This window comes from Ailuropoda melanoleuca, chromosome 1 (genome assembly GCF_002007445.2).
Source record: "Ailuropoda melanoleuca isolate Jingjing chromosome 1, ASM200744v2, whole genome shotgun sequence".
Lineage (NCBI taxonomy): Eukaryota > Metazoa > Chordata > Mammalia > Carnivora > Ursidae > Ailuropoda > Ailuropoda melanoleuca.
In genome coordinates, this window is record NC_048218.1 from 146214930 (window position 1) to 146240039 (window position 25110).

Genomic DNA, 25110 nt, shown 5'->3' on the forward strand with positions numbered 1-25110 from the left:
AATTTACTGTTCTTATATAATAAAGTCCTAGGAAATCATAAATAGTCTGAGAAAATTAATGATGGGAAGCAAAAGATCAAGACTTGTGAAACAAACCAAGATTAGGCCAAAACATTTATTTTTTGTGTGTGCTAAAAAAACAAAAATAAATCCAAGCAGGTAATGAAATAAACATTTTTTAAGTGTCCCATCCTGGGTTCTCTGTCCTAGAATTTAGTAAACAGTTCAAGTTTAGGTTGCTTCAGCACTTCTTCTGGATGCTATGAGGTCTCCATCTTATAACCATGTTTCTCTAGTTCAGCTCTATAATAAAACACAAAAGAACAACATCATTGGACATTCTTTATGATAAATAAAAGAAACAATGTTTTAGAAATAATACACTTAACAAAACAATGAGCTAAGCCTAGGCACCAATATAAAATACTACCAAGTACTTTTACTTTACACCCTTAAAAGAAATCTGTATAAGGAAAATGAATGGGAATCGACATACTGCTAATAAAATTCTGCTTTCCCATTAGTAAACTTATATTTTATATTCCTTAATTTTCTGATAAATCTATTTAAGGAAGAAATGTGAGAGATTAACTACTATCTTCCAAATATCTTTGAAATATCATACAAATGTCCTGTTCATAATAAATATTTAAACAAATTTTAAGAATTATCAACCGTATGGCTAAGAACACAAGACATCTGGTATCAAACTTTCAGGAATTTTATAATCATCATAATAGGTATTACTGCTATTTATACATAAAGAATAAACAGACTGCTTTCCATATTGACATATATCTATTGCTCTAACCAAGACAAAAATTATTAATCAAATTTAAAAGTGCATGGGAGTTATTCTGCCTTAACTATATGTAGACAAAATCAATATAATAAATAAGTTACAAAATACTAAAGATTTTACTTTAAAAATTTTAATGTGTATAAAAACCTCAAAAATTTATAAATATACACCCTTTAAAAAGATATTTTATAATTTTAAGTAATTTATTCAACCTGAAGTTTCAGTCATACTTTATATCAACTGCAATTTTTGATCTGCTTTGTATAAAACGGATGCACAAAAAAGTTTGGCCCTGTAATCAGTTTCAGCTCCTTCAACAAGTATTATCAGTAACTTCTCTGCCACAATTCATTTTATAGAAGTTCACAACAAGGTTATTTTAGGGCCAAAATACAATAAAACACTGTATGAATGTAAAGTATGATTAATGCGCCCTACAACATTACGTCCAATAAGATAAACTGACATTTGTTCTCAAGTATAATTTATCTTGGACACTATCACACTATCCAATGTAAACACAACACAAAAAAACACATGTAGAAATGATGTATAATATTTATTATTCATTTACCCAAATGTCTACTAAAATTTTTAGTTATTTATAATACAAATACTGACCTAAGGTCCATGAATAATATTAAAGCCGGAGATTATTCATATAAAACATTTTTATCTTCTCTCACCCATTCAGGAGTCAAAAGATCAGCACAAGTTTCTGACACTACTCCTTCCTTTGCTAAATTTAACCAAAATGCTTCCTTTGCCCCCCCAGTGTGCCCCTTTTCCAGAAGATTAAAAATTTTTATCTGTTCTTCATGTTTTCTACTTAAAATGGAAATAATTTTAAAGGTTTCTTAAATTGTTTCCTAAACAATAGTTTTCCGCTGCCTTTAAAAGAATCAATGTAGATTATTCACTTTCTCTTATTTTACAACTACAACAACAATCCCCGAAAATCAGCCTACAATTTAGTTAACAAGTACACCAAATCTGTCTAGGTTTGCATCTGCCTTCCTGACAGGAGGTGGTGACTAATTACATTTATAAATTGTTAACAAACACAAAAGACATCATGATATGCTTCTCTATTTTTAGAGAAGATGAAAAGTTTTGCTAGAATTTAGGACATATAAAAAAACCAAAAGGAAAACAAATCAAGGCCACTAAGTACAAAACACAAAACTATAGAAACACACTAGTATCATCAGCCTGTGGAATGAAAAAATCTAACAAAGAGATGAGAAAGACTATGGACTCTGGGAAACAAACTGAGGATTTCAGAGGGGAGGGGGGTGGGGGATTGGGATAGGCCGGTGATGGGTATTAAGGAGGGCACGTATTGCATGGAGCACTGGGTGTTATACGCAACTAATGAATCATGGAACACTACATCAAAAGCTAATGATGTACTGTGTGGCAACTAACATAACGTAATAAAAAATTAAAAAAAAAAAAAAAGAAATCCAGCACAATTGGAACAGATCAGCTTTTCTTTTTCAACAAAACAAGAATAAGACAAATAGCCACTGGTAGGTTTGAGAACTTCTCTTATTATCTAAGAACCTACTCTGCTATAGGACAGTTGCTATATTTGACATGGTAAATCAGGAACAATACTGGCTTCTTAGATTTTTTAATAGAACATGGGATGCAAGGTCAGGAAAATTCATCCTACCCATTTCTACTGAATGTGTCTCCAAGTAACTCCAAGAAGTAAAAGTCATTGTTTTTGCTGCTTCTGATACATTTGTTTCTCTATGACTTTTAGTTACTTGGAGATACAGGTGGCCTTTTTTTTTTTTTTCCTACTTCTACTTGTTAGAAGTAATTACAATGAAAGAGAAAAACATGGAAAGTGGAAGACTAAATCCTTGCTAAGACATGTAGCTAATAAAAGGCAGATCCCGAGCTGGAACCCAGGGAATCAGAGTGACTCTGGAAAATGTATTGTCTTTCCAAAGTTAGATGGGATTAGGACCCATATACAATATCAGAACACAGTAAAACATGTTCTTTACCATGGTTTATAATATCACATTGAGGACCTCTACACGTTTTACAAAGACTAGGAAGTACATCTTTGCAGGAGCCTTGTTAATTATGACAACTCTTTTAAAGCAAAGATAAAAATATTATCTGAGGCTGCAATGTCCAATATAGGAGTCACGTGGCTATTTATCAAAGTTAAATAAAATGAAAAATACAGTTCATCAGCTGTACTAGCTACATTTCATGTGCTCAAGAGCCATATATGGACAGGGCAGCTTTTAGAACATTTCCACCAATACAATAAGTTCTATTTTATAGCACTGGTGATATACCAACCCACATGTAGAAAAAAACCCATGACTCTAACAGAGAAATAAAAAGAAAAATCTTATTCACTAATAAAGGTATCAAAATTTATACTCTTATGGAAATCCACAAACCTAAAGGCAGAACACAAGAAAGAACATAAGAACACTGTATGGGTGTACTATAAAAACAACAAGCCACAAATAATACATGAATAACGCTCTACTTCCAAACCAGAAGAAAGGCAAGATGCAGTAGTGGCAAGAAATCCCATTATCAATATATATACCACTAAAAGTCTCCTGATAAGATCATTGTATTTAACAATGTCTTAAAAAAAAAAAAGATTTTATTATTTTGAGAGAGAGTGAGCACGCACACGCACGAGCAGGGGGAGAGGCAGAGGGAAAGGGAGAAGCAGTCTCTGCTGAGTGGTGAACCTGAATGTGGGGTTCAATCCCAGGACCCTGGGATCATGAGATGAGCCAAAGGCTGAGGCTTAACCAATTGAGCCACCCGGGCAACCCAGTATTTAATAATGTCTTAGTTTAATTTTTTGAGAGAAAAGTGTTATTTTCTGACTTTGAAAGACAAAAAAGAAAAACATTTCGAAGAAATTTTACTTTTTTGTGAATAGCAAAGGAAGAAAACTCATTTACTTTCAACTTGAAAAATCTCAAGATAACAGAAAAAGAAAAAACTGGTAGATGATTAAGAACTCAGAATAGGGATCAACATAGCTTAAGGCCTGAAAATATTCCAACAGCATAATATAGCTCTAGTGGGGGGGGCTACTAAAAAAAAAAAGTAGCAGGGTGTTCTCTGATGTTGCTCAATTTTAAAAGAATATAAACCAAAAATTAATGCCAAAAAGAAACATGGCAAGAATTTGTACACACAGACTTTAATCCCAAAATGGATTGAGAGCTACAGAAAGAACAAAAAGGCTCTGAGAGCCATACACGAATAAAGAAGAATGAGAATAGATCCAATGCTTGGAATAGATGTAATATTAACAGATTTAGAGAAAAAGCAGAACTATTGTTCAACAGCTATTGTTGCTATCTTGTTCATAAAACTGCAACAGGAAAAACATCATTAACACAAAATTGAAAACCAAGACAGGTGAGATAACTCTTAACTGCATTAAAGTAGTTTAAAATCTCTAGGCACTGAATAATTACATCTCAGGGTACTGAAAGAATGAAAAGATATAGTCAAAAAACAGAGTCAGCCATTTTGAGGTATCATGGAGCATTGTAAAAGTACAAGAATAACAGTGAAAGGTAAATTACGCTATTTCCAAAAAGGGAAGAAAGGTGATAGATAAAATTGTTATTAGTCTCCAGCAAAATACTAAAATGTCTTTAGAATGTAGGATTTTTGAGCTCGTGAAAAATGCAGTGTAGAACAAAAGGTACTGCATCATCATTAAATTATAAATCACCTTTCTTTTTGAACAAATGTACTAGACTAGAATATCAGAAGACTACAGAACTGCTAGATCTTGACTTGAGCAAAGTATGACAGTTTACTTAGATAACTCTATGGCCAAAACAGATATATATGGGTGAATCAAAATAAAATTAGGGAGGAAAGGATTATCTCTACAACAAATGGTACTGGTATAACTGGATATCCATTTGCAAAAGAATGAAGATGGACTCATTTCAAATCGTGTACAAAAATTAATTTGAAATGGATTTTAGACCTAAATGTAATAACTAAAATTCTAAAACTGTTAGAAGAAAACATACAGATTAATTTTCCTTGAATTTGGCAATAAATTCTTAAAAAGTAGATAAGCTGGACTTCATCTGAATTAAAAACTTGTGTGCAAAGGGGAAAGAGAAGTGAACAGAATGGGAGAAAATATCTGTAAATAATAGGTCTGATAAGGGCTTAGTACTCAGAATACATAAAAAACTCTGACAACTCAACAACAAAAAGACAATCAACCCAACTTAAAAATGGACAAAGGACTTGACTAGATTATTTCTTGAAAGAAGATATACAAATTGTCAACAAATATATGAAAAAAGTCTCTTCATTAGTCATTAGGGAAATGCAAATCAAAACCACAGTATCAGTCCACACCCAGGATGGTTATAATAAAAAAAAGAAAGCAGTTTTGATGAGAATGTGGACAATTTAGAACCTTCATACACTATTGGTAGTAACGTAAAATTGTGCAGCTGCTGTGGAAAACAGTTTGGCAGTTCCTCAAAAAGTTAAACAGAATTATGACCCAGAAATTCCACTCCTAGGATTATATCCCCCAAAGATGGAAATACGTACTCAAACAAAAACTTGTACTTGAATGATCATAGTAACACAGTTCACAGCAGTCAAAAGCTGGAAACAAATGCCCATCAACTGATGAATGGATAAACAAACTGTAGTATAGCATATATAATGGAATATTAGTCAGCCATTAAAAGGAATGAAGTACTGATACATGCTGGGCATGGATGAAACATGAGAACATTATGCTAACTGTAAGAACCTAGAGACACAAGATCACTTATTGTATGACTCCATTTTTATGACTTATCTAAAACAGGCAAATCTACAGACAGAAAGAAAATTAGTGGTTGCCAGGGGCCAGGAAAAGAGGAGTGCAGAGTGACTGCTTAACAGGTATGGTATTTCCTTTTGGGGTGATGGAAATGCTTTGGAATTACAGAGATGATGGCTGCACAACACTGTAAATATACAAAATGCCACTGAACTGTACGCTTTAAAATGACTTTTACTATATACAAACTTTACTTCAATCAATCGTACTAGGTAAATTTGTACATGAATATGAAAAAGTACGCTCCCATCACCCCAATCTCCATTCCAGTTTCAGAATCACCAATCTTTTGGGTCCTAGCACTCTGGTTCTAATTTCTGCTGAGTTAGTCAACATTGGTGGAAAATTAACGTTGACAGAATTAAACCCACATACACAAACACACAAAATTGCAAATATGCTTCTATTTAACTACCTTTGTAAAGAAACTAGAAAGAATAAAAGTTCTCTGCAATTACACAAATATTCATGTTTAGAAACACAGATGAAGGTAATAGGTTTTCCTTTTCATAATTCAAAAATGTATTTCAAAGATTAATTATCTTTTAAAGAGGTCAATTATCATTTGCAAGTTACATATTCCATCCTTACAATTAATCCTAAGCTATATAAAATCTGACTTAAAACTTACCGTAACTGATTGGAGAAGTCATCCTCTACATTGTCATCATCCCAATTATCCTCCCAGACATGTGCATCTTCATCTTCATCTAAACCAGCCCAGTCTAAAAACAGGAACAGATGCTGTCTAAATACTTCTTACATGTTATTTCCATAAATACAAAACTTCAGAAAGTTTGCCACTTAGGACACAATTCAAAACATCTAATGCCGTATCTATAAGAAATGGTAACCTTCCTCTTTAAATCTCAATTTATGCTGTCTTGTTCTCTCAATTCTTGAATTTGCAGATAATCTGAAACAGAAGTTAATAAAAAAAAATTCTATTTGCCATGAAAATGTATTATAATTTCAGGAGAATATTACTTTCCTGATTTTTTCTTGGGCTAATTTTTATAAGGTCTACTTCACAATCTTCCAAAACACAGCACCAACAATGCGAAAGGAAATGGAGGAGCAGGAAGATACCAATCTGGAATTTAAAACTGCTAAACGTAAAAAATGGTAACTCATACATAAAAAAAAAAGGGACAAAATTATAAGCATCACTAACATTTGCCTATCATCAATATAAAATTTTTATTTTTAAAGGGAGGACAAATATAAATACGTACAAAGAGGAATGCTGTAGTTTTTAGTTTTCTCAATTTCCTTTTTTTCTTCTTTCTCTTTTGGTAATGGGGAGAGGGGTTACATTTTAGCTTTTGTTTAGAATACTCAGAAAACATATGTAAACTAACATCTACTTCCCTGTTACCTCAGACATTTGCATTATCATTTCTTTCCTATATAATGGAAATATTCTTCTATCAGGTTCTTCTTGCTTCTATTCTCTTGATCCTGATAAAAATCTAGTCTCCTGGGTGATAATGTCATTATGTATTCTCTTTTTTTAATGACATCAAACCATCCCAGAAGAGACTTTATGTATACTCTGCTGTCATACTTAAGATGCACACCTGTTACAATCTTGACATAGCTTTGTTTTATTACAAAAAATTGTATGATTTTTGTGTAATGTATTTGTTTTAAAACAAATATTTTTAATTACTTAAATTCAAATCCACTGGGATGATTCACTCATGTTAATCAAGCAGCTTGAAGTACTCTTTTATACACATTTCCTCCTTGTAAAAAATAACAGTGACGAGCAATCCACAAGATCTTCATTTTTATTCAGTCCTAACTGTGCTTCATGTTTTGAAATTGTTTAAAATTTTCTATTCATTAAACCTGCTGTTCCTCATCTCTGTCTTTCTGCCATCTTCCGAACCGACTACTTCGTCTGACATCTATTTAATCAAAATATCTTAATTAGTTAAAATGCCATTCCCCATTAAAAGGAACTATGGCTCCCTAAAGGAATGGCTAATCTCAGATCTGGAATAAGGAAGTTAACAGATAAGTTTGGGATTCCTTTTTATAATGCCTGAAAACATGTCAAAAGGTACAAAAATTTGCTTAAAGGTGTTTCCACTGGCCAAATTTGGAACAACTTAAGAATCACAAAAAATGACACACTGAATTAAATTAAAAAATCCGTGAGTCCATAGCAGTATGCTGAGGAATGGGATGTTGGGGAGGGGATGCTCTTTACAATTCCCAGGTACATAAATGCAGAAAGAATGACAGAATTAGAAAATCACCATTTTGCAACCCTCAGTACAATTCAGGCAAGGATCAACAATGGATACTAAAACTATTGAGTGAAAAATAGCTGGGACTATAGAATAGATTATGTATTTATTAAATGAGGGGGAAAATGGAGAGATCTGGTAATCACAATCTTAACCAGTGATTAAACTTAACATCACCAATAAATTTTGACGACTTGACATGTATCTCTTGATATAATGCAGTGAGAAATAAACATTACCTATGTAGTATTCATTAAAAATGTTAACCCTTAATCTAATCATGAGGGAACTATCAGGCAAATCCAGAATGTGAAACTCTTTATAACTGGTATCTTCAATGAGGTTAATGTCATGAAAAACAAGAAAAAGAAAAAAAAACGGGACAGTTCTGACTTGGGGAAAAAAGTGACGAGACATTTTCTGTAACAGTTGGTAAAGTCTGCATAGGGACTGAGTATCTGGATGATATTATTGAATTAATGTTAATTTTCTCAAACATGATTGTAAAATTGTTTTAGAGGAACATGTCCCCCTTTAAGACATGCATGCTAAAATATTTAAGAGCTGTGTCATTTTGTTAACAGTTTAAGTTTACTTGCAGGTGGTTCTCAAATATATTCGATATATATCATACATATTTTATCGTATATGACAGAAATAAAGTGAACATGAAAAAATGTTAGCAACTGATAAACCTTAGGTATTTGTTGTCTTTTTTTAACTGAAGCAGAACTGACATATACATATTACATTAGTTTCAGGTATACAATATAATGATTCAATAACTGTATATTTTGCAAAATGATAACCACAATATACAGTTACAAAACTTTTTCTTGTGATGAGGACTTTTGAGATTTACTCTCTTAACTTTTAAATATGCAATACAGTATTATTAACTGTAATCGCCATGCTATATACAGTATATTCCCATGACTTACTTATTTTGTAACTGGCAGTTTGTACCTTTTGACCCCTCATCCATTTTGCTCACCCCCTACCCTGTCCTCTTTTTTAATACTTTTCTATAGGGTTGAAAGTTTCAAAATTAAGAGGTAAGAAAAGCAGTTTTTAAAAAAAATTTGGAAATCAACTCTGGAAGCCTTACCTATGCCCATCTCTTTCTCCTTACCCTAGGAGATTAGGCTCCCTCTTTTGTGTCTATCTCTATTACAGCACTCACATACTATACAATCATAATTATCAGTTTATATGTCTATGTCCATTACTGGTGTCTGAGCTCCCTAACAGTAACAACTCTATGTTATTTACCTTTGTATTCTTAAACCACAAACAGTACCTGGCATCATGCCCAACAAATGGCTATGAAAGATGAAACAAAACTCTAAATCAGACCTTGTATATTGCTATAACCCCCTTCCCTCCCAAAACAGTGAAGTTATACTCTCTCTTAAGTATGTCCTAGCCATAAGTTTCACCTTAGAAATTACTTATTAGAGACATGGCTAAGAACATTTCAACTTGAAAAGAAAAATAACAAAGGGTATGATTTAGGTTTTTCTTATAATGTACATATAAATTTAAATCTATTCAACAGTCATTCATAATATGGGTATATTATTCATTACATTATATGCCTAACAAATATTTTTGAATGCAATACATATCATCATCATGATTTAAGAACAGAAGAAAGTACGTCTATTTATCTGGTCCCCCAAGACAGAAACTTAAGAGGCATCTTGACTACTCTTTCATCCTTCAACTACCACAATCACTCACTATGTCCCTTCCATTTCAACTCCCAATTATCTCCAGAATAAGTCTTCCCTTGCCTATTCTTACTGCCACTTACTAATTTAGGATTATTTTCTTCATAAACATTACTGTAGTCTTCTTTCTGTCACCTCCTTCCCAGTGTTAAAGTTTATACCATTCCTCCACCGATGCCCAAAATGCCACTTCCATTCCTGTCCATTACTACTCAAAACCTTCAGGTAGAACAACATTTTATTAAATCTGCAACTCTGATGCACACAGCTGAGTGCTCAGCACACCACAGACACTCAATAAAACCCTGGGCAAATGGAACTATACTTCTCAAGTGCCCTCCGAGTGGTCAATCTCATGAAAAACAGAAGCCAGTATGATTTCAGTGAAGCCAAGAGTATATATTTCAAAATAGAAAAGACGAACAAGATCATGTATTACGAAACGGTCCATGTAAAATTCTCAATTATATTTAAGAATGTCTTTGAGAATAGTGATCACTTCATCCAACGCTCCCCAAGGAGACAACACGGAGGAAATTTAAGACCCTAGTACCTGAAAAGATGAAAAAGTTCTCCTAGGCAATTTATTTCAGGTTGTTAGGAAGCTCAACAACTGGCTGGCTCAGTTGGTAGAACATGCGATTCTTTTTTTTTTAAGATTTTATTTATTTGAGAGAAAGAGAGAAAGAGCGAGAGAGCACAGCAGGGGGAGTGGCAGAGGGAGAAGGAGACTCCCCACTGAGCAGGGAGGCTGATTCGAGCCCAGGACCCTGAGATCATGACCTGAGCCGAAGGCAGACGCTTAACCCACTGAGCCACCCAGGCGCCCCAGTGAATGTATATTCATTAATAAAAGCTCTCAATAATCAAAAGTATTTTTACCCACATAAATTTTCTTGTATCTCTTAGCAATATTATTCTCTGAGAATACTGTAATTACCTAAATTCAAATCCTACGCTATTCTCTGAGTTCCTTAACAACAGTAAGGACAACTATTAAGTAATAGTAGTATTAATTGCATCTCAATATTGACCGGGCTAGAAACAACCTTACATTTTCTATAGTACCTTGATCAAACTGAAAATTTGTATTGTTTGTGAAACTAGCTGTATTTTATAATGAGAGTAGGTTAAGAAAGTTAAAAAAAATTAGGGAACCACATTAGGGAGTACACTTAGTCTGTGAAAGCGTGATCAGAAAGCTACTGCAACCTATTTTTATTTATTTTTTTTAAAAGATTTTATTCATCTATTTGAGAGGGAGACAGCACACGTGCATGCATGAGCAGGGAGAGGGGCAGAGGGAGAAGCAGACTCCCCGCTGAGCAAGGAGCCCAATGCATGACTCAATCCCAGGACCCTGGAATCACGACCTGAGCTGAAGGCAGACGCTTAACGGACTGAGCCACCAAGGCACCCCACCCATTTTTATACACACAGACATACACACACACACACCCCCTAAGCTAAAATAAATGGAAAGAAAAACATTTTTGCACCTTTATAGACTAGAAAAGTGACTTAGTTAAGTCAAAAGTTAATCATTAGGTATTGGGATAAAATAGCACTGTTAATTCTCATACTGCCATTGCAATCAATAATAAACTGTTCACTATATACGTTCTACTGTTATGTATAAACTTTCTTTTTATTCTTCTAAGAGGGAAATCTCAGCAACAAGCAAGGTATTCTAAGGAAAAAAATAAGAGGACAGAAATTGCAATGTTAAGTACACAAGAGGAACATTAAGTAAAGGTGGTATTGGGTGCAGCTAAGATAAAATTTTAAAATAAAAAGGAGCCTCATTTCAAACAGTAGATATATTTCTCTGTAATACTGAATGATCTTTATTTTAAAATTAAAGTTGAACAAAGCACTTCAAATAATCTCAAATTTAATTTACATGGAAATTTGTAGTCTTATATGTTGAACTTGTATTGGGACAACTAAATTAATAATTCCTTTTATGGCAAGTGAATAATGACTATATGCACTCCTCCACATTCCCTCCAGTCTTACTACAGCCTATAGTTCTATCTTAGGATTTTATGATTCTTGAGTCGTGCTAATTACACTAAGGCCTTCCAGTATAAAAAATTCACATAAAACTAACTATATCATTACACTGCAATGTAGCAAGGTTTGGTTTTACATTCAAGTTTTTATAAAATGGCTAAGATGAAGTACTGTTTAAAATTACAGAATTTTAGGGGTGCCTGGGTGGCACAGAGGTTAAGCGTCTGCCTTCAGCTCAGGGCGTGATTCCGGCGTTACGGGATCGAGCCTCACATCGGGCTCTTCCACTGAGCCTGCTTCTTCCTCTCCCACTCCCCCTGCTTGTGTTCCCTCTCTCGCTGGCTGTCTCTATCTCTGTCGGATAAATAAATAAAATCTTTAAAAAAAAATTACAGAATTTTAGAGAAAGCCTTGGACATCACTGTACGTCATACTCCCTTTGTTTGAAAACTACCACCATTACCACTACTATAAAACAAAGAAGGTGAAGACTGTCTAGCAAGAAAATATCTTTTTCTGCCAATATTTCATGACCTCAAATCCTAGACTTTAAATAGGATACTTGTGTTGAGCTTAGATATAGGAATTGCCAAATTAAGCATTTGTTTTACTGATACTTTCAGCAGTCTTCATAAAGATATCTAATGGAGTGTAACATTCCTCAAAATAATCTGAATATATTAAGACTGGATAATATGTTCTTGAGTAAAGGGGGTGACATAACTCAAGTCACAACTGAACTGCTTTAAAGTTCTAAGACACAAAGTCTCTATCAGCCTGCAACACTTCTAATTAAACAGCTTCCTAAATTGTTAACTAGGTTATTTCTATCTACGTTACTCCCTAATAAACAATAATGTGTCAAAAGATCTAAGTTAGAAATATAAAATAAAAGAATATTTATTTCACATTTTTCTGCTAATCTTGTAGGCCTACCCTTTCAAGAAGGGTAAAAACATAGACCCCCCCCCACCCCCAGGAAATTTTAATCTTACTATGACTTGATTCAAAATGTTGATTTCAATACTATTACTATTTGATGTCATTCAAATATCTTCAAGCTGGCTTTTAACTGAAGAATTAACTAGAGACTAAAAACAAAAAACAAAACAAACCACAAAATCAAACTTGTTAATATGTATCTAACTCCCTCAGAGAATCTCTGACAAGAAACAAAATTCAATAGCTTGTTTTGTAGGAGCTCTCAATTCTTAACTCTACATAGGATAAAGTCAAAATTCTTAACATGAAAGATACTAGTCTGAACAGTGTCTTAAAAATTTTAAGAGTGGTGTAAGTTTTGGTTTAAAAAGTTGAATTCTGGTGCTTGCTTCGGCAGCACATATACTAAAATTGGAACGATACAGAGAAGATAGCATGGCCCCTGCGCAAGGATGACACGCAAATTCGTGAAGTGTTCCACATTTTTAATAAAAAATATTATAAATAAATATGAATAACTAAAAAAATAAATAAAAATAAAAAGTTGAATTCTGATGACCATTTAGCATACAGGTAAACTATCTCTCCCTCCTTTAAAAACCATCTTGTGCTATTTTAATGGCAAGAAAAGGAAAAGGAAGAAGGTAAAAATAAAAAAATAAAATAAATAAAAGGAAACTAGCCCATGAGGGTGGGGCAGGACAGTACTGTGAGCAAAATTTTAGGCAGAACACACAAAAAAATTCATAATGATAGTTCTGTATTTCTTTAGTAGCAGTATACAGCACTTCATAATTACGACACTATTGAGTATACATAAAGATACAAAAATAGAAAAGCTGGTTAAATTCTTCACAAATCATCATATGAATTTCAATATATTACTCTTTAACCTTAATGCTTTATCTTAGGAGTAAGACACACTGAACTCTGTATGACTACTATCCTTCCAATTATCACAGGTGAAGAATCTAAGACAATATATAACCTTTTGAATTACAACTTATTAAGCATTTTAATTATTTAACAAAAGCACCAGTGAAGAAACATGTGTTCATTCACACTGACAAATGGGAATCCTTAATCTATTTTAGCTGGAAACTAAAGATTTTATTAACAAAGAATGTACTGAACATGTTATGTAAAAAGTTTAAGTGATAAGGTATAATACATCCAAATATTATTCCCAAACACTTATAAATCCTCCACGCTGTACATGTTACAATATATGTAAATTACAATATATGAATACTTCTACTAAGTGAATGTGTAAATTAAAAAGCCATTATTGCTGTAATCTCTGGTATTTGGCATTTCTTGCAATATATCTCTGATTTGTGTTTTAATTTTCAATTATAACTCTACACCAATAACCATGCAATTTTATTTAATCACTCCTTTTTAAAGCCTTAAATCCAAAAATAGTTTTTGAGAAGGGCAAAATAATAAAATGAAACAAAAGATACCTGATGCATATCTAATGCTTTCCTTCAATACGTAGCTGACTTTATAAAGTATACACTTTATCTTCAACACTGAATGCACTGCCAGGATTGTGATTAATCATTTAAATAACCACAGCTGTGTTTACTTCAGTGTGCAGCCCTCCAGATGTGTACTGGTAAAAAAAAAAAAATTACCATATTTTAAGAAGTCAGAATTGGAAGTAACCAGTAACAGATGCCTAATACATAAGTTTCTAGGAATTCTAAATTATTTAAGACTTTGCCCCCAAATTTGGCTTTGTTCACATTTGCCAGTGAGAATTATATCTGTGACTAGCCTTAAATTTCACAAATCTGAACTATCAAAGATCCCACACACTTATCTAAGTATCACTTTGACATTTAAGTATGGAAAAGGATTTTCTCTCAACTTAGTATTTTTGAAATTACTCTCCCCACTCTCCAATACACATTCCAAAATTTCTTAAAAGTATGAAGTATAATATTTTGAAGAAAAGAAGAAATTCCACTTATATCAAATAGGGTTGCAAATGCCCTATTCTATGTCAATGTGTAGAAGCATCAAATTCTCATTCAATTCTTAATAGTAAAGCTACCCTGAATATAAACAAACTAATCTTCAACAAAGTTTCTTCAAATAAAAAATGTGCACCTACATGTAGAACATTATATGAAGAAAAATATTTTAAAAAACCAATAAAAGTTTGAAAAATTCTTAATTGTACACTTATCATCATAGATGATGGTAAGTGTACAGAGAACTACCTACCATCATAGGTAAGTGAAAGAGAACAGCAATAGTTGGAAACATCATCATTATGCTCATGAATATGATAATGAAGCCACACTAAATCTAGTCATTTTGAGATAAATATATGTGTTCCTGCTTAAACTGTATAAAATAGATTTAAACAAAAAGTGTAAGTTCTATAGGTTATCATGATACAAAACAACTATACCCTAGAGATCTAATATCTATTCAGTAGCTAAAAAATCAGTACCTAGCATAGCACCATATTATTACTGTATTTTCTCCAATAAGGCCCAAAAATGTCAGTGAGGAACTTCAGAGCAAACAACGAAAAGCGAGTCATAAATGATACTGCTACCAGACTACTGGTGAGCTTTCAGTTATTTGTGGTCAGCCGTCTGAAATAGAGGCTCAAAATAACTTAAATAACCATTTATAATTTTTCTTACATTTTAAAAGAAGGAAATTCAAACACAATTTCTTTCATCAATAATTTAAAAATACATACCTCTGGGAGAATGGTTCCACAATAAAGTCGCGCTGACTTTGCTTTTTCTTTGCTAGTGCTTAGGTTTTTCTCTGTACCTTCACAAAATTCCCCAAAGCCATTACACTCATGTTTTGCAAGCCCTCGTGCCCTACACTTGTCTCAATTCCCTCATTCTGATCCTTCACGTGACTAAGATGCGAACCCCACCACCTGTCTTCCACTAGACATCAAGTGCAAAATCACAACCTCCAATTTCTTATTCCCAACAGTCCTTATCAAACCAGTTGCCAAAGCTCATTTATTATTCTTGTGTCACCCTCTTCACGTCTTTCCTAGTAACAACCTTTCTCAGGCCCTTAGTCCTAAGCTAAGCTATTTCAAAAATTTGCTAATCAGCTTCCCTGACTTGGTCTCTTTCTAGCTTTCCAAATTAATTTTGCTGGGTTCATTTTTCCTAAACTGCCTACTGCTCAAAGGAAGCTCACACATCAAACCAAAAAATCTCTACTCATGTATCTAAGGATAAAGTTCGAACTGGACATTTGGCTTAAAGTTTTCCAATATTAGGCCCCAAACTACCTGCATTTACAACCACTATTTCAGAGTCAAATAAAACAAACACATTTTTTCACCTCCAAGTATCTACCCTTTTCCCCTTCTTTTGGAAGCCCCTGTTATACATTTCTATCTTTTTGAAAGCTCTGTTCAAATGCTATTTCACCTTGTACAGAACTGGAAATAATTTCCCCTTCTTTTCAAAGGCTGTTACACTTTACTTCCAGTCTAAATGCCTGCCCTCCCTACCCCTGCCCCACCAATGGAAGGAAACTCAATGAAATCTCACACAGAAGCCCAACGGATAAAGATAAGCAAAAGTAAAGTTGCTCTGATTTAATTGGGGGTGGAGAGGGAGGGGCTTGGAGCTTCACCTCCCAAGATAAGCACATCCAAAATACTAAAAAGTTCAACTTACTATGAAAATCACCGTGCCCTGCCTCTCTGGTATTTCTAAGTTCAAAGACAAGTATCTACCTAAGAAGTCAAATTTGCCTCAGTGCAGCCTCTAGTTAACTGTGACCTGGTAGGTAAATTAACAAATTTTGTGGCGCCTCAAACATAAAACCTTCATAAAGCTGCTATGTGGATTAAATGAGACTATGTACTAAAGCACTTACTACATCATTCTCTCTGCACCATTCAGTGCCCGATTTATAGGAAGCACTCAACAAATATATATTGAATGAATAAATCATTCATTATGCACCAATAACCTCACAGGAACTTGACGGGTAAGGAAAGTAAGAGAAAAACATGTTCCAGAATAAAGACAATACTATTTCTACCAAACACTACATGTACAACACAACACAGGAAAAAAACATATTTGGTGAATTTTTAATACTTCAGAAGAAGTGTAAGTATAGTCTTTGAAACTTCTATGTTTCCCTCAATGTTTTCAACAATTCATAACATCTTTGAATGAGTAATGTTTAACAACAATCTGGTAATAATGTTAAATACTGAAGTCGCAATTGCTTACTGCTTGTTTTATTCTATAGATTCAGTGAAACAGCTAATCCAAATAGTTTTTCAAAGTAATTTTTACTGTTTAATATACTGGAGCACACCTCTCACTAACCCTTCCCAGGCACCAGTATCTTCTTTTTTAATAATTTTTTTTAAAGATTTTATTTATTTGTCAGAGAGAGAGTGAAAGCACACAAAGCAGAGGGAGCGGAGCGGCAGGCAGAGGGAGAAGCAGGCTCCCCATGTGGGACTCGATCCCAGAACCTGGGATCATGACCTGAGCCAAAGGCAGACACTTAACCGACTGAGCCACCCAGGCATCCCCAACCACCAGTATCTTGATTTGGGTTTTTTTTTTTTTTTTTTAACTCCACTGTATTTCTTTATACCTCTTGCATATCTGTATGCATCTTTAAACAATACATGCTATTGTTTTATGTATCTTTATATTTTATACAAATACACTATTTTTTAAAGTACTTTTGAAATTAATTTAGAAGTTTTTAATAAATCAATTTTTAATTAACCAACAAATTCAACAAGCTTAATTTTGGATACACCTAAAATTATAATTAAAATATTCATCAGAAACAATTCAAATTCTAAGTGAATACCAAATATCCAAAATCCAATTCCCTAAGGAGATTAGAGGAAAGAAAAGAAAGGGGACTAATGTTTATTCAATACCACTTTGTGCCAAACTCTATGCTATGCATTTTATATGTATCACTGGTATGTTTGTGTTCCTCCCCACCCCAAAATATGTATGTTGAAGCCCTAACCCCCAATGTAATGGTATCTAGAGATGGGGTCTTTGGAAGGTAATTAGGGTGGTGTAAGGTCATGAGGGTGGAGTCCTCATGATGTGATTAGTGCCATTATAGGAAGAGACAGCAAACAGCTTGCTCTTTCTCTCTCCACCTTGTGAGGACACAGTGAGAACGCAGTAGTCTGCAAGCCAGAAAGAGAGTCCTCACCAGTAAATGAATCGGCCAACACCTCGATCTTGGACTTCCCAGCCTCCAGAACTGTGAGTAAATAAATTTCCACTGTTTAAGCCACTCAGTCTACAGTATTTTGCTATGGCAGCTCGAACAGATTAACACATTCATGTAATACATAATTCTATTATCCACAAATTACATATAAGAAACTGAGGATTAAGATGGAAACAGTTCAAGGAATAACATAATGGTCAATCTCACTCAAATCAATCCCTAAATGAAAAGATGACATTCCATTTTTCATCCATCAGGTTTACAATGACTAAAACGCTTAATATGGATTATAGGCAACCTTATGAGAGTAGAGGTAAACTGTGACAGAAATTTTAATTGGCAAACCATTTTCAAAGGCAATTTGAGGCTATATGTCAAAATTCAAAAGGCACCTGGTACCAGATGAGGTGGCAGAGCGAAGAGGACATTCCTACAGAGGCAGAACACAGAGTGACTAGCGTGTCAGACCTGAACAGGGTGAAGAAGACATTCCATGCTGAAGTGAGGAGGGACGGGGGTGGCCTGGCAAAGAATGTTAAAGTCCAAATGACATAAGGAAGGCAACTGGGGTGGAGGGGGCAACAAAGATTGGCTAGGGAGCTGGATGACCAAACAGACAATATATTTAAGACAATGAAAGCCAGGTTTCTCACTGTTGGGGAAGGGAATTACAAATATGAAAAGAAAAGGATCTAGAATGAACCCTGTAGTGTTGAACTGTTATTGGAGATACTGTGTGAACTCATGGTTTTATACACACACACACACACACACACACACACATTTCCTAATTCCTTCCACTGAGAGGGTCCCCAAAGTGACCAGCACAACTGGAGTTAAGATCCTGCCTTCTGAACATCATTCTCCACTAAAAGAAATGCTCCTTGGAGACACAGCTGATTCCAGGATCAGAGTAGATAAAGAACAAGATTAACCTGGAATACCTTTTTTTGTCAGAATGCTTGGAAATGCACAGAGAATGATGGTGACATGTCAAAAGGTCACAGAAGACAGTATGAAGGGGCTGCCCATGTTCAAATATAGGACAATTTGAGGATCAAATAAATAATAGCACCATATTATAACCCATTAAATGAGAATCCATGAGTCTGTATGGATATAAATAACCAAATTAATAAACTGAAAGTTTGATAATGAATGGAATTTTATGATTCCATAGTTTCACAAAATGCTTATTAATTATAAAGGGAAAATGAGTAATTTAGTGTTGGAAAAGTCTCACAGACATTACCTTAATAAAGTGATCAAAGTGAACATCATCAGTAATGGAACAAGTGTGAATCATGTTCCACCTGATAGGATGCAATGAGAACATAGAATCACAACTATGATATTCCTGCCAAGGTGTAGAACCTGAATCTAATCAGGTGAAAACATGAGACAAATTCAAGTTGAGGAACATCCTACAAAATAACTGGCCTGTAAACTTCAAAAGTGTCAAAACCATGAAAGTCAAAGACAAACTGAGAACTCTTCTAGAATGAAAAATAGTACATATAATACAGCCCTCTGTATTTTTAAAATATATATAAACACACACAATACATACATGAATTCTGGAAGGATACTAAAAAATACAATTAACAGTGGCTATCCCTGGAATATGGCAAATGGTCTGGGGGAAAGGAAGGAAAAACATGCCCTTTTATAGGTTTTAATTTTTTTATGCCCTTTTATAGGTTTAAATTTTTACAATAAGCAGTTATTTGTACAATTATTATATATATAATACCACAAAAGCATTTTAAAGAAATTAAGTAACTAACATGAATTGACAAGCTGCAAGTTGAGAAGAAATGGATTCTGAACCTAGGTCTAATCTTAGATTCATTGTGCTTTTTCCATCCCAGGGTTCAAAAACTTTCTTCTTGTATATGATTAACATGAATGGACACTCAACAAGCACTCTGCCATTCATATTTATCTTTTTTATTTTTAGTAACACAATTTCTCCATTTTTTGCCACCACCATGTAACTAATTTAAATGTGTGACTGTGTTATTTATGTGTCTACTATATTACATTTAATAACTGAAAATAGCAGAGCCCCTCTGGGCATTAGTTAACTGACTAGTACATTATCAGTTCTATCTACCTACCTTTATATCTAAGATTCTCAGAAATCCTATTGATGGTTTAGTCCAATTGGTATCCAATCAATGTAAATATTTCTCCATGGCATTTTTCATAGGACAATTCTTTTTGTGCAGTACTGGTCTATGCACAACAAGCATTTAAAATCCTTGGCCTCTACCCCTAAATGCCATTACTTCACATTTGCACCTGTCAGGCAAATGTGACATCCAAAAATACTTCCCTGGATAAGAACTACTGTAAGATGTCCTACTTTGTTAGGTGAGAGTACCTCAGTTATTCCAGAGGGGACCACCAGCTTGTTTATTGTCTGCCTCAACAGAAAAGAAAGATTTCATCAATAACAGTCTCTTACGCAGCAATTTCTCAAGGAGGGTGTCAAGGTAGGTAATATACTGCTCTTGAATTCATCAAATAATAAAGCAGTTTCACTGATCACAGAAAAATTACAGAATACTTAGTATAACAGAATTCTCCTGTAAATATCATTACTTCTGGAAGCAAACTCAGTTTCCTTTTAAATATTCTAAAAAGTTTTCCCCTAAAAAAACCAAAAACCCTCTCAATTATGGCACAGACAGAAAAGAGAATAAAAGAACCTAAAGGCCCACTTGTTCTTCCCACTTTTCTTTTCTTACCCGCTTCTAATTGACAGAAGATGGCGAGTAATGAAAATATTTTAAATATCCTTTCAATATCTGATGAAACATTTTTTGACATTTCAACTAAATTATAAAGTATTTCAGTTTTAGACCCTGCTCTACTACCAACCTAGCTATGTGAGCTTGACAAATTTTATCTTCTATAGATTTTAAGTTGCTTTCCAGTTCTAACCATGCCAAAGCCTCCAAAATTAATTATAATCAATCACACCCTGTATGTTAAATGTCTTCCTAACAAAGCCTATTCTCAGTTTAAATAGTTAAAAAGTTGCAGAATGCATTTCACAAAGATCCGAAACCTGATTTTTAAATAGTTCTTAATGACCAGATTATACACCCATCAGAGAAACTGTGAGGAACTGCCAATGTAACACAGATCCACACACTAAATAACAAGTTTTTAAAAAAAGAAGCATTTATTCCTCTGGACCTTCAGAAAATCACTCCTCCCGCTCCCACACCGTTATACCTCACAATGAAGAACTATTCAGAAGAAATAAAGAGGTTCCATAAAAACACATTACCATAGTTTCCTTTTTAAAATAAAAATTCCCCTTCCTTAAAATGACTGAATGACATCCTACCAAACAAGTTCTTATCTGGGATGAGATGAAGCAACAACACTCCCCCAAAAGACGGACAATCCACTAGTCAAACCTGGGATACAGAACTTCAGTAATGGCTTTCATGTAGCAGTCTCCTGTAACTGCAAGCTACCTTAGACAATGGGTATCATCCACTTTCTGGAGCAGAGAGGCAACAAGGCCTGCGAAAATCAGACCTTCTATAGATAGAAAAGATGATTATAGGCCATTTTAAGTTGCATCTGTTACTGTGTTTGTCAATGACACATTTACCCTAAGGACAATCACAAGAAAGAGAATTTCCAAATAAGGCAGAGAACTTGGAAAGTAATTCAGGACGTAATCACTGAACTGAAAATTCAAATACTAACAAATTCAAAATAGGCCATTTAGTTATTCTCCAACTGTAATGTGTATACAAATCTTTAAAGAAGCTTGGTAAAGTCCAAACTAATTCAGTAAGTCTAGGTTGAGACACTGCATTTCTAATAAGCTGCCAGTTAATACCAAAACTGTTGGTCCATGGATCACACTGAACAGCAATGGAGACTAAACCATGACTAGACCATAAAAAACAAACACAAAAAATGTATAGTTTCAAAAGAGAAATAATTCAATAATTCCTTGGTGATATTTCTCCAGGTTTTTTCTCTTTTAGTTTTGTTTTTTATAAGAGTTTTATTAGTAAATATTGATTGGTTTCACCTCTTGGGCTTATTTTGTACCCAGCAAAATCTCAATTCAAATTAACATGAAAGGAAAACCTGTCTAAATTATAAACCACAGAAAAAAAACACAGAAACCTGAACAAAACAATGGCATTTCAATGTTATTTCTCATTCCAAATGGAAAAATTCCTAAATGAATTAGATTCTATGCATTCAAACCTGAAAACAACAAATATTCTATAAGGTGACCAGTCAATTGGTGACTTACTTAATTTTAATAAACTGGTCGATTGTGAGAGGGCTTTGTCTTCAAAAAAAAAAAAAATTTCTCAGGGCACCTGGATGGCTCAGTCAGTTAACTGACTGACTCTTGATTTCGGGTCAGGTCATGATCTCAGAGATGCTGAGAGAACAAGCCCCGCATCAGGCTCCATGCTAGACATGAAGCCTGCTTAAGATTCTCTCTCCTTCAGCACCTCCCAAATTCGCTGCTTTTCCTCTTAACTTTAATGAGATTTTTTTTTTTTTTTTTTTTTTTTTTTTAAGATTTTATTTATTTATTCGACAGAGATAGAGACAGCCAGTGAGAGAGGGAACACAAGCAGGGGGAGTGGGAGAGGAAGAAGCAGGCTCATAGCAGAGGAGCCTGATGTGGGGCTCGATCCCACAACGCCGGGACCACGCCCTGAGCCGAAGGCAGACGCTTAACCGCTGTGCCACCCAGGCGCCCCTAATGAGATTTTTTTTTACTATATAACTACCAAGACTTTGAATTGCTGCTCACAACATAAACTTAGAATAAGAACAAACTACATATTCTGCAAAAACTGATGAAATCACAGTTGCTGAGAAAAATCATGTGTATCATTAGATACACAGTTATCTCTAGAACTTTCTAAGCAGTCAATTCTCAACTACTTAATTTAAATGCAGGTTTCTTCATTCAACAAGCATTTATTAACCTCTACCATGTGCCAGGCACCTTGCTAAACGTTAAAAATAAAGCTTATGTTGGGGAGTCACACAGACCTTTCACATCCTGCCTTGACTACTTAATGGCAAACCTTTTAAATCTAAGCTTCGGTTTCCTCACAGTTGCGGTGATAGACTACATAATGTAAACAAAGTGCCTAGCACTGTACCTTGTATGTGATGAACAATGCATAAGCGCTATTTGAAATATGAAGTTTTAGTAAAAAGCTGATCCTGCCCTCAATAAGCCAGTTCTCTACTGTATAGCTCAATGTTAGATTATGAACCAACTTGACAGTGAGGTAAAAGAAACGTGTCTGGGGGCATCTGGGTAGCGCAGTCGTTAAGCATCTGCCTTTGGCTCAGGGCATGATCCCGGCGTTCTGGGATCGAGCCCCACATCAGGCTCCTCCGCTGGGAACCTGCTTCTCCCTCTCCCACTCCCCCTGCTTGTGTTCCCTCTTTCGCTGGCTATCTCTCTGTCAAATGAATAAATAAAATCTTTGAAAAGAAAAGAAAAGAAAGAAACGTGTCTGGGGGCGCCTGGGTGGCTCATGCGTTAAACGTCTGCCTTCAGCTAAGGTCATGATCCCGGGGTCCTGGGATCCAGTCCAGCTCCCTCTTCAGCAGGGAGCCTGCTTCTCCCTCTCACTCTGTCCCTCCCCCACCCCCGTTGGTGCTCTCTCTAATAAACAAACAAACAAAAAAATCTTATTAAAAAAAAAAAAGAGAGAGAGAGAGAACATGCCTGGACAGATAAATCCACTACCAAAACAAAAACAAAACAATCCCCTCCATATATAATGAATCCCACAACTGAAATGTGCTTTGGGTTAGTCTGAGTTTGTGTCCTATGAACACTAATATCTTCTTCTGCTAAGCAAAATAATAGAGTACGTCATAAATAAAAAGAACAAATGTTTAAGCTATGTGGTTTTTATGCACAATAGGATCACGGTGGGGTACAACTTAGGACAATTTTAGTGAAGTTGTAATTGCTTAACATAACAGATTTGTACACCATTAACCACAATTCTCTTCCTACCACTTTCAGAAAGGCTACCCAATAGTAGCCTTTTCTTACAAAACAAATATTTATTCTACACATAACAGACAATAAAGCAAATAGTTCTGGAAACCTACATGGCAACAAAATAAAAATAAAACAGAAGCAGTACATCATTCCTAGAAGGTATCCATCATTTCTAGTCAGCTATGTGACATTGGACAAGTTTCTTAACAGTTCCAAACTTCAATTTCTTTACCTGAAAAATAATACTGGTACCTAGCTGCTAGAATTGTGAAAATGAATTACTACAAGCAAAGAATTTAGACAAGTAATCACCTAATAAATGTTAGCTATTTGCTATCACTTACAGTGAGAAAACTAAAGTTCCTCTTGGTAACCATGAAACTAATAAAAATGTAGACGTTTTAGGATCTTATAAATCCTTAAACTTTGCTTGTTTGAAGTGATCAAAAACGAGAAACAAGGATAGGGTAATAACATGTTATTACCCACAAACACCTGATCCTCCCATCCTACTTCATTTTTAAAGTCCTAAAAGTATGCAATATTGGCCAAACCAGGTACAGCAATTTAATTCTGGATGATTTAAGGACAAAGGAAGGCTGCCACACTACAAGAAAATAAAGGGGAGAAAAAAAAAAAGGTTTATATAGACATTAACGAGGTGGCGGGTAACCCGGCTGAAGAGTAAAAAAAAAAAAAAAATAAAGAAAGAAAGAAAAGAAAAGAAAAGAAAAAAAAAGGACCATCCCGGAGTCAGGGCTAGAGGCCCGGCTCTCCGTGGCTCCTCCCAATGAGGAAGCAGAAGGCCTTCAGCCTCACTGGTGAGGCCCACCGAGACACTCCGAACCCGAAGCCGGTCGCGTGGAGGGTCGCGCGTGCAGAGCCTCGAGAGCCAGCCGCAGGGGTCCGGATTTCCCGCGAGCGCCTCAGGCCGAGCGCAAGCACCCGCGCTGACTCCACCCGGAGGCCCGAGTCACCGTCCACGCGGCCCAGAAATCGGGGCCCAGCCGGTTACCTTCGGCAGGGAACTCCTCGAACTCGTCGTCCTCCTCCAAGAGACCCAAGTCTACCGGCTGCTTCTTCTCTGACATGGCGACGCTCCGCGCCAAAAACCTCTCAGGCCAAGAGGAAAGTTGGAACTCTCACTTTTCCTCACCGAAGGCACCAACGCCGCGGCCGCCTCTGAGGCCGGCTCTACCATAGAGACGCAGTAGAAG

General features: G+C 35.0%; 1 protein-coding gene and 1 non-coding gene across 2 annotated transcripts; one reads left to right on the forward strand and one right to left on the reverse strand.

The window, feature by feature from the left end:
- Positions 1–96: 96 nt before the first annotated feature.
- SEM1 (SEM1 26S proteasome complex subunit) lies at positions 97–25108 on the reverse strand. The gene is made up of 3 exons (XM_034667998.1): positions 24909–25108; positions 6310–6403; positions 97–303 (listed from the first exon to the last, which is right to left on the reverse strand). The coding sequence occupies exons 1-3, from the start codon at positions 24982–24984 to the stop codon at positions 261–263; spliced, it is 213 nt and encodes a 70-aa protein (XP_034523889.1). The 5' UTR covers positions 24985–25108; the 3' UTR covers positions 97–260.
- Positions 13009–13114, forward strand: LOC117795634. The gene has a single exon (XR_004619708.1). It is a non-coding gene; the product is annotated as a U6 spliceosomal RNA (small nuclear RNA).
- Positions 25109–25110: the final 2 nt, after the last annotated feature.